Genomic DNA, 10369 nt, shown 5'->3' on the forward strand with positions numbered 1-10369 from the left:
GGACAGTTTTTCTGGGTACATAATTCTTGGTTGGAAAATTTTCTCTTTCAGGGTTTTATGTATACCGTCCCATAGTCTTCTCACCTGCATGTTTTCTGTCAAGAAATCCGAGCTTAGTCTTATTGGTTGCCCCTTGTAGGTAACTTTTCATTTTTCCCATGCTGCTCTCATGATTCTTTCTTTGTCTTTGGTTTTGCTAAGTTTCAAGATGATATGTCTGGGTGATTTTCTGTTTGGGTCTCGTTGGACCTCCTGAATGGATATATTCTCATCTTTCATCATACCAGGAAAATTCTCTTCCAACAAATCTTTGACAATTTTCTCTGTGGTTTTATTGGTCACTTCCTGTTCTGGAATTCCAATTACATGTAGGTTATTCCTTTTCATGATATCCCACATGAACCTTAGGCTTTCTTCATTTTGTTTTGATCTTTTTTCTGATTGATCCCTTTCCAAAGAAATGATTGCCTTCAGTCTCCCTAATTCTGCCTTCCGTGATTCAATTCTGCTCCTTTGCCCATTCAATGTCTTATCTATTTATGAAAATTTAGTATTAATCTTCTGGATTTCTTTGTATAGACTTTACATCATTTCTAATTTTTCATTTATTTTGTCATTTTGTTCTTGTATTGTCTTTTGAAATTGTTCTAGGGTTTTCTCTGTGTTTTCCTTGATCTGTCTCTCAATTCGTTGAAGATACCTAAATATAATTCTTTTGAATTCCTTATCAGGGAGTTCCAATGCTGCCTCTTCCTCAGGGATGTGTTTTGGGTCTTTATCCTGGTCCCTTGTTTCTCCTGCTTCATCTTCCTTCTTTGTGTGGACTGTGATGCTCTGTGTTCTCTGAGGCATTGTGACGTTTTTGTGTTTATATTTAATTGGTGATTGTATGTTGGAGTGACTTGGCCACAATTTTCATTTTCCTTGTTTTGTTTGTATGTTATCTGTGCAAACAGGGTACTGGGTTCCTGTATTGGCTAGTTGACAGCACTTATATACTTACCACCTGTTTCCTTTCCTGTTGTCAGCCTCTCATTTGTCCCTGCTGACCTTGGCAAACAGAGCCTATTCTTAGGTCCCTGGAATCCAAATGAGAATGCTATCCCTTTAAAATCCAAAATGGTTGCCACTTACAAAGATTCAAAATGGCTCTGCCCTTGGTCACTTTAAATATCCAAAATGGCTGCCACGTATAAACATTCAAAATGGCTGCGCCCTCAGTCACTTTATATATCAAAAATGGCTGCCACGTGTAAACAATCAAAATGGCTATGCCCTTCGCACAGCAGAAAGTCAGCAGCTCAGGTTGTCTCCCTCTTTGCTGTTTCCCTTCCTGGTCATAGGCCACCAGCGCAGTTGTCCCTGCAGCCCTTGGTGACCAGGGTTGATCTTTAGGTCAATTCTCAGGTCCCAACACCACTTGGAAATATTCAAACTGTTGGTCCTATGAGAGTAGCTGACAGTCCGCAGCTCTGACTGTCTCTGTACTCACTGTTTTCATTCAGATTTTTCCACTAGTTGGTGCCTAATCCACTTCTGTATAGTTCCTTTCAAAGTTTAGGGCACCAGGATTATCTTCTGTATCTCTGCCAATTGGTTTTTCTTTTCTTTGTTGAAGAGGGTCCGTGTCATTTGTCTGCCTATTCCTCCATCTTACCAGAAGTCTGCGTCATAGGATTTTCAGTGGCTGATTGTTTTTAGAAGTAGAGCACCAGGCCTTTCTTCCCATGTACTTCTGGTTGGACTCAAACCTCCAACCTTTTGGCCCTTAAAATATATTGCTTTGTTTGTTTGCTTAGGGGCTGGATGTCTGGCACTTTGGTGTGTGGTTCACCTGGTTTCAGTATTTTCTCTTTAACGATATCTGAAGGAGTTCTTTAATGTTAGAACATTATGAAAACTATATTCAGAAGGGTAAATTTAGAATGGGCAAGCCTTCATTTTGGAGTAAGTCATACATATAATTAATAAGAAACACTCATTGATACACATTAATCTTCAAGTAGGGAGCTCTGGTAGCGTAGTGCCTAAGGTACTTCACTGCTAACCAGAAGGCTGGCGGTTCAAACCCACCAGCCACTCCTCGGAAGGAAGATGGGGCAATCTACTTCCATAGTGCTACTGCCTTGGAAGGCCAAGGAGGGGTCTCTATGAGTCGGGGCCGACTCGATGGCACATAGCAACAACAACAACAATCTTCAAGTAAAATATGGAAGTTTGGATATTAAGTTCCAGGTTCTCCTCAGAATGAAGTAGTGAAACCTGCTGCTGACTGTGGTTGGAGAAGTGTTATGGTCCTGGTGCTCACTGAATTGTCCTTTCCTCTACCACCTCATCTGCCAACTCTCTTCTGTATCCCCGTTTTCTGTTTCCTATGGTATGGAGTGATCTTTTCTTATGTCTGTTTCAAAGAATTTTTGCTGTATGCCTGCAGTTGCTCAAAGGTCAGGCTCTGTTACTGGATCCTTCTTTCACATTCTACTTTTCTAGCTCTCATTGCTATAGTCACTGCTTTCTCTCATCATCTATCCTTCCTTTTTTTTTTTTTTCCAAATTTTCTTAAACAATTCATGGGATCATGGGAAATAATACTTTGGTGCCAGTGATCAACTTCCAGAAAACTTGGTTTCCAGCCAAGGTGAAGGAGTTGTCAGAAGCATGGAGAAATTGATATAAAAGAAAGCTCCCAGGAGAAGGCCTACATAGGATATTCTATGCCATTGCTGAGAATAGACTCGTTCAGAGAGTCTCATAACTATAAGGGATCTTAAGGTTATCTACTTCAACCCTTGTGAGATCCTGAACTCATATTTGCAACATTCCCACCAAGTAGTTACCCAGCCTCACCTTGTATACTTTCTGAGATGGGTAATTCTTTAACTCCTGTGTTTTGAACCACACTATTAGTAAAATGTTGTTGTTAGTTGCTGTGGCGTTGGCCCTTGTTTCATGGTGACCCCATGAACAATGGAACAAAATGCTGCCTGGTCCTGTACAAAGCCCATGACTGTTTGTGGATGGTACTGTTTTGATCCATAGAGTTTTCATTGGCTGATTTTCACAAGTAGATTGCCAGGCTTTTCTTCCTAGTCCATTTTAGTCAGGAAGCTCTGCTGGAACCTGTTCATCATCATTGTTGTTAGTTACTGTTGAGTTGATTCGTACTTACAGCCACCCCATGTGTGCAGAGTAGAACTGCTCCATAGGGTTTTCAAGACTGTGACATTTCAGAAGCAGATTGCCAGGTCTGTCTTCTGAGGCACGTCTGGGTGGGTTCAAACCATCAACTTTCAACTAGTAGTTGAGAACTTAACATTTGTGCCACCCAGACACTATTTTCAGCATCAAAGCAGCATGTAAGCCTGCACTGACATGCAGATGGTAGCTACACATGAGGTCCACTGGCCAGGAACCCAGGTTTCCTGCCTAAAAAATGAAAATTCTACCACAAAAATACCATTGCCTCCATTAGTGTATTAACTCACTCACTGCTGTCCAGTCAGATCTGACTCATAGTGATCCTTCCTTGGGTTTCTGAGGCAGTATCACTACAGAAGTAGATTGCCCAACCTTCCTTCTGCATTAGTATATTAGGGTATACTAATTAGGTATTATACCCTAATACATTAGTGTATTGGGAGCTCTGGTGGCATAGTGCCTAAGGCATTTGACTGCTAACCAGAAGGTTGGTGGTTCAAACCTACCAGCCACTCCTCGGAAGGATGATTGGGCAATCGACTTCTGCAGTGATACTGCCTCGGAAACCCAAGGAGGGGTTGCTATGAGTCAGATCCGACTTAACAGCAGTGAGTTTTTTTGTTTGTTTGTTTGTTTGTTTTATTAGTATTAGGGTGTATGAAAGCAAATCCTTTAGTTATTTCTACGCGGTAGTCGCAGATTGATCCCTGGCATCAGACAGAATCAATCCACCTTCCCCTAGACAGCTCTTCAGATTTTTGCTCCAGGGAGCTCTGGTGGTCCAGTGATTACCTCATTTGGATGCTGACCCAAAGTTTTATAGTTCATATCCACCAGCCATCCATGGCAGAAAGGTGAGGCAGTCAGCTTCTCTTAAGGTTTACAGCCCTGAAAACTCTAGGGGACAGTTCTACTCTGTCCAAAGAGTCACCATGAGTTGGAATCGACTCTTTGGCAGTAGGTTTGATTTGGTTTATCCCCCTAACCTTACTGCTGTCAGCTAAAAAGTGTCTTACTTCCTTCAGCTGACATTTTAAAGAGCTGTGTTTTTAAATTCCCTGGTTTGTGCTACCTATGTAAGACTAAACACCTGTGTAAAGCTAAATGCCTATGTAAGGTTAAACAGCAAGATGTTATAAATAATTTATTTATAAATTAATAGAAAAATGAATTTGCTAAATATGACTTAGATATATGGCAAAAGGATGTCAAATTAGTGTGTATAAATAAATATATGTTTTTTTTCCTTAGCCAAGCAATATATTTTTAGTAAATATAAAACAAATAAAGATTGGAGACTTTGGACTTGTAACATCCTTGAAAAACGATGAAAAACGAACAGTTGACAAGGGAACATGGCGATACATGAGTCCAGAACAGGTCTGGTCCCCTTCCTTTCTGTCTATATATTTTTTACTTATAATAAAGACAATTTTTAGAGAATAAACAGTGTCGACTATATAGACTAAAAATGGAAAATTTCCCTTAACCACTTCTGTTTTTCTTACCAGTTTGTTATTTATCCTTTTAGATAATTTTCTGTGAATTATATAAAAATACAGTACACATTTTTTGCCTAAAAATATACATACATTTTTACACATGTAGTGTAATGTCATTTTGTGACTTTCTTCACTCAGTATGTTGTAATCTTTCCATAATCAGTATAATTAGATAGTACACATAGTACATTCTTTTTACCAACTACACTGTACTCCAGAATATTGATGTCCCATCATTTATTTAACCACTTCCTTATCGATGGGCATTTATTTAGATAATTTCCAACTTTTTATATTTATAAACATGTTACAATAAACATTCTTCTTTCTTTTTTGGGGGGTTCAAGAACAGATATTTCCATGGGAATAATCTATGACAGACTCCTTGAGGTGAAGTTACTGAATATGTGGACAAGTACATTTCAAACTTGATAAATGCTGCCCAATTGTCATCTAAAAAAGTGATTCTACTATATTCTCCCACTGAAGTACATGAGAATGCTGCTCCTTACACCCTTAATCAAATTAGGATATTATCAGACAAAACTTAGGAATGAGGAATATTTTGATGGAAATATTCCTCATTTGTAAATTTGTATTTTCATCGAAAATTTGTGTTTTCCTGATTTTTAGTGAGGTAGGCTGTCTTTTGATTTTTACTAACTTGTGCAGTCTGAAATTGACCCAACATGCAATCAAGATGTGTTGTTTATCACTAGTGACTGGAATGCAAGAGTTGGAAACAAAGAAGAATCACTGCTAGTTGGAAAATATGCCCTTGATGATACAAATAATGCTAGAGATCACATTATACAGTTTAGCAAGACCAACAACTTATTCATTGCAAATACCTTTTTTCAACAACACAAATGGCGGTTAGACACATGGACTTCATCAGATGTAGTGCACAGGAATCAAATCAACTACATCTGTGGCAAGAGATGATGGAGAAGCTCAATATCTTCAGCCAAAACAAGGCCAGGAGCTGACTGTGGAAGAGACCATCAGTTGCTCATATGCAAGTTCAAGTTGAAGCTGAAGACAATTAAAACAAGTCCACAAGAGCCAAAATATGACTTTGATCATATCCTTCCTGAATTTAGAGACCATCTAAAGAATAGATTTAATGCATGGAACACAAATGACCAAAAAACCAGAGGAATTGTAGGATGACATCCAGAACATCATCCATGAAGAAAGCAAAAGGTCATTAAAAAGACAGGAAAGGAAAAAAATACCAAAATGGATGTCAGAAGAGACTCTGAAACTTGCTTTTGAACAGAGAGTAGCTAAAACAAACGGAAGAAATGACAAGATAAAAGAGCTTGAATAGAAGATTTCAAAGAGCAGTTTGAGAAGACAAACTCAATTATTATAATGAAATGTGCAAAGACCTGAAGTTAGAAAACCAAAAGGGAAGAACACACTCAGCATTTCTCAAGCTGAAAGAATGAGGGAAAAATTTAAGCTTCAAGTTACCAAATTGAAAGATTCTATGGGCAAAATATTCAGTGATGCAGGAAACATCAAAAGAAGATGGAAGGAATACCCAGAGTCACTGTACCAAAAAGACCTGGTTGATGTTCTTTCATTTCAGGAGGTGGCATATGATTAGAACCAATAGTATTGAAGGATGGAGTTGAAGCTGTGCTGAAGGAATTGGCGAAGAACAAGCCTCCAGGAATTGATGGAATACCCATTGAGATGTTTCAACAAACGGATGCCTCTGGAGGCACTCATTCGGCTATGCCAGATTTGGAAGACAACTACATGGCCAACTGACTGGAAGAGATCCATATTTGTACCCATTCCAAAGCAAAGTGATCCCACAGAATGTGGAAATTATCAAACAGTATCATTAATATTGCATGCAAGTAAAATCATTTGACAGTAATTCAAAAATGGTTGCAGCAGTATATTGACAAGAGAACTTCCAGAGGTGCGGGTTGGATTCAGGAAAGGACGTAGAACAAGGGTAACATTGCTGATGTCCAGTGGATCTTGGCTGAAAGCAAAGAATATCAGAAAGATGTTTACTTGTGTTTTATTGACTATGCGAAAGCATTTGATTGTATGGATCATAAAAAATTATGGGTAACATTGAGATGAATGGGAATTCCAGAACACTTGATTGTACTCACGAGGAACCTGTACATAGATCAGGAGGCTGTTGTTCGAACAGAACAAGGGGACATTGCATGGTTTAAAGTCAAGAAGGGAGTGCATCATCATATTTGTTCAATCTGTGTGCTGAGCAGATAATCCGAGAAGCTGGACTATATGAAGAAGAATGTGGCATCAGGATTAGAGGAAGAATCATTAGTGACCCTTCCTTGGGTTTCCGAGACAGTATCACTACAGAAGTAGATATCATATCTTCATTCCAAAGAGTGGCTGGTGGTTTTTGAACTGCCAGCATTCTGGTTAGCAGTCAAATGCCTTAGGCATTACACCACCAGCGCTCCCTCAATCTGTGTGCTGAGCAGATAACCCGAGAAGCTGGACTATATGAAGAAGAATGTGGCATCAGGATTGGAGGAAGAATCATTAACAATCTGCGATATGCTGATGACACAACTTTGCTTGCTGAAAATGAGGATGACTTGAGGCACTTACTGATGAAGATTGAAGAATACAGTCTGCAGTATGGATTACATGTCAATATAAAACAAAAATCCTCACAACTGAACCAAAAAGCAGCATCACAGTAAATGGAGAAAAGATTGAAGTTGTCAGAGACTTCACATTACTTGGTTCTCAATTGACACCAATGGAAGGAACAGTCAGGACATTAGATGATGTATTGCATTGGGCAAATCTGCTGTGAAGGACCTCTTTCAAGTGCTGAAGAGCAAAGATGTCTCCTTGAGGACTGAGGTGCACCTGACCCAGGCTATTGTATTTTCAATCACCTTATATGCATGTGAGAGCTGAATAATGAACAAGGAAGACCAAAGAATAGTTGATGCTTTTGAGTTGTGGTGCAGCAAACTTTGAGGTCAACACTATTGCTATCTTCATTTATAGTCAAGATTATTCTCACATTTATGGTTAACTTGAATGGTGGCAGAGCTACTATGATGTGAATCTGGGCAATCAGACTCTATAGCTCCTTCTACTAAATACACATTGTTGTGTGTCTTAAAATATTTTAAATAACTTCTGGCTTCAGAATTCATGCTTTTTTAATATTCGAAGAGTAACAGATGTCAATATCACATTTTTTTCTTTTCAGGTGTCTTCTCAAGAATATGGAAATGAAGTGGACATCTTCGCTTTGGGGCTAATTCTTGCTGAACTTCTTTATATATGTCCTACTGTTCAGGAAACAGTCAAGGTAAATAATCTCAGATGAAGAATTAAGGAAAAAATATTGGAAAAAAAGTATATTAAGGAAAAAATATTCTTGGCTATCATTTTCAAAGAGCTGCAGCAGACAATTATTATCCATATCTGAGGAGGGGTTTGAACATTTATAGCAGCAAATGAAAAACGGATTTTCTCTTTTTCAAATTTTGCAACCATTTTGTTAAAGACTAAAATCTTTGATCTTCTCTGGAAGATGTTTATATCTTATAAAACTATGGTTATTTCTTATTCAAGCCAACCAATAAATTTTTATTGATTGCCTGCTTTGTGTAAGACACTGTGCTAAGGGTTGTATAAATGATTAATCCTTGTTCTCAAGGAACTTATTTCCTAGCTAGGAAGAAAATGTAAGAGAAAGAAATAATTGTTTTAGGTTAAGTCGTAAAGTGTTACAGAAACAGCTAGATGGGAGATCTTTCCAGGTGTAGGGGTTTAGATTTCATGGGGGCTTTTAGGTTGGGCCCTGGAGTGTTGATAGGCTTCTAGTAATCCAATATAGGAAGAAGGTGATACAAGCATTCAGACAGGACTATGCAGGGTGTGTTTGGAAACATCAAGAAGTGTCATTTTGTTGGATCAGATGACATCCCAGGAGATGGTGGTTACTGGAGCTGGAAAGACAGGTTGGGACTAAATTGAGAAAAGAATAGAAACTTTCTTGTGTAGATACTGGGGAGCCACTATAGTCAGTGTTATTTGTTAAGTGCTGTCAAGCCAATTCTAACTCACCCCATGCGACAGAGTAGAACTGCCCCTTTAGGTTTTCTTGGCTGTAATCTTTATAGGAGCAGGTCACTAGGTCTGTTCTCCTGAAAAGCTGCTGGGTGAGTTTGAACAGCCAAACTTGGGTTAGCAGCTCGGCACTTAACCATTGTGCCACAAGGGCTCCTTTAAAGGGATTAGGGAACTGGAGATCTAAGTCTAAAGCTTAGGAGAGGAGACTCACCTGGAGTCAACAGCCTTCTCTATGAACAGGGATAATGAAAATATTTATAGGATAGCGCTCAGAAAGGGATGAAGTGAGATAACATATAGGGTACACTTAACACTTAGTAATGGCAGGGATGGCTACTAGTTGTGTGGTGGGAGAGAGGGTCTTGCTTGCTTCTTTCGTAGAGGACATTTCCCAGAGATCCAGAAGTATCCTCGAGTTAAGGTATCCCCAGTCTTTAGTGATTTCTAAGTTTATTTTTCCTCCCAAGGAGATAATTTTCCTAATTACTCTATCTTTTTATTTTCAGATTTTTACTGATCTAAGGAATGGTATCTTCCCAGATGTATTTAATACCAAGGAAGTAAGCATTTAAAAGTAATCAGAACTTCATTTATTTCAATGTTTTCTTTCTTTCTATTGATTGTTATTATCATTACAGAAAATTCTTCTACAAAAAACACTTGCAAAAGAGCCCAAGAAACGAATTAAGGCATTTGAAATACTGAAGACCTTGAATGAGTGGAAGAATGACCCAGAGAAAAAGAAGCAAAATACATATTAGGGCCCTTCTGTAAAAGTATCCTGCTTCTGATATGTGATATTCCTTTCACTGTCTAAAATTGGCTAGAGAGTATCAATAGGTATTTACCTTTTTCATTTTTCACTACAGTTGCAAAAAAGTTGTCATTTTTACATCAAAAATATTCTTACCTTTAACTTTTTTCTAGCTCATTCCCTGTTCTGAAGATGAGGAAAATCCTTCAATTATTTCTCCTCATATTAATTAATGAATCAATCAATTAATAAATATTTATTGAATGTCTACTATTTCTAGGCCCAAAAATATAAGACCTTCTCTGTCTTAACTGGATTACAAGCCAGTTGGAGAAATATGATACCCATAAAAAGATAAGTGATATACAATCTCTATGGAAAACAATTTGGCATTATCTAGTAAAGGTGATGTTGTACATACCCTCAAAACCATCAGTTCCATTCCTACACATGTCCTTACAAGAATGTTCATAGAACCCTGTTTATAATCAACAAAAGAACAGGAAATAACTGTAATGTCCATCAAGAATAGAATGGATAAATACATTATAGCCACATATTGGAATATTACATTGTAGTGAAAATGAATTATAGCTAAGTGCAACACCATGATACGTCTCTCAGCAACATAATGGTAACAAAGCAAGTTACAGAAAATATCTACAGAATGATTCCATTTACATAGAATTGCAGAACTTGTGAAACTAAGTCATTTTGTTTAAGAATCTAAACAAACATAATAAAAGAATAAAGGAAAGGAAGGTAATAAGAAATACTAGATTCAGAATAGTGGTTATCTCTAATGAGGGAG

General features: G+C 38.0%; 1 protein-coding gene across 1 annotated transcript in view; it reads left to right on the forward strand.

Moving 5' to 3' along the window:
• EIF2AK2 (eukaryotic translation initiation factor 2 alpha kinase 2) overlaps window positions 1-9565 on the forward strand; it is a 57220-nt gene extending 47655 nt beyond the window's left edge. The window contains exons 13-16 of the mRNA XM_042781541.1: window positions 4450-4578; window positions 7936-8037; window positions 9311-9364; window positions 9443-9565. Of these exons, the coding sequence (XP_042637475.1) occupies window positions 4450-4578; window positions 7936-8037; window positions 9311-9364; window positions 9443-9565 (408 nt within the window). The remainder of the gene's footprint in view (window positions 1-4449; window positions 4579-7935; window positions 8038-9310; window positions 9365-9442) is intronic.
• Window positions 9566-10369: the final 804 nt, after the last annotated feature.

This window comes from Orycteropus afer, unplaced genomic scaffold (genome assembly GCF_000298275.1).
Source record: "Orycteropus afer afer isolate SDZICR_OR568_19922 unplaced genomic scaffold, OryAfe1.0 scaffold00131, whole genome shotgun sequence".
In the NCBI taxonomy this organism is placed as follows: Eukaryota; Metazoa; Chordata; class Mammalia; order Tubulidentata; family Orycteropodidae; genus Orycteropus; species Orycteropus afer.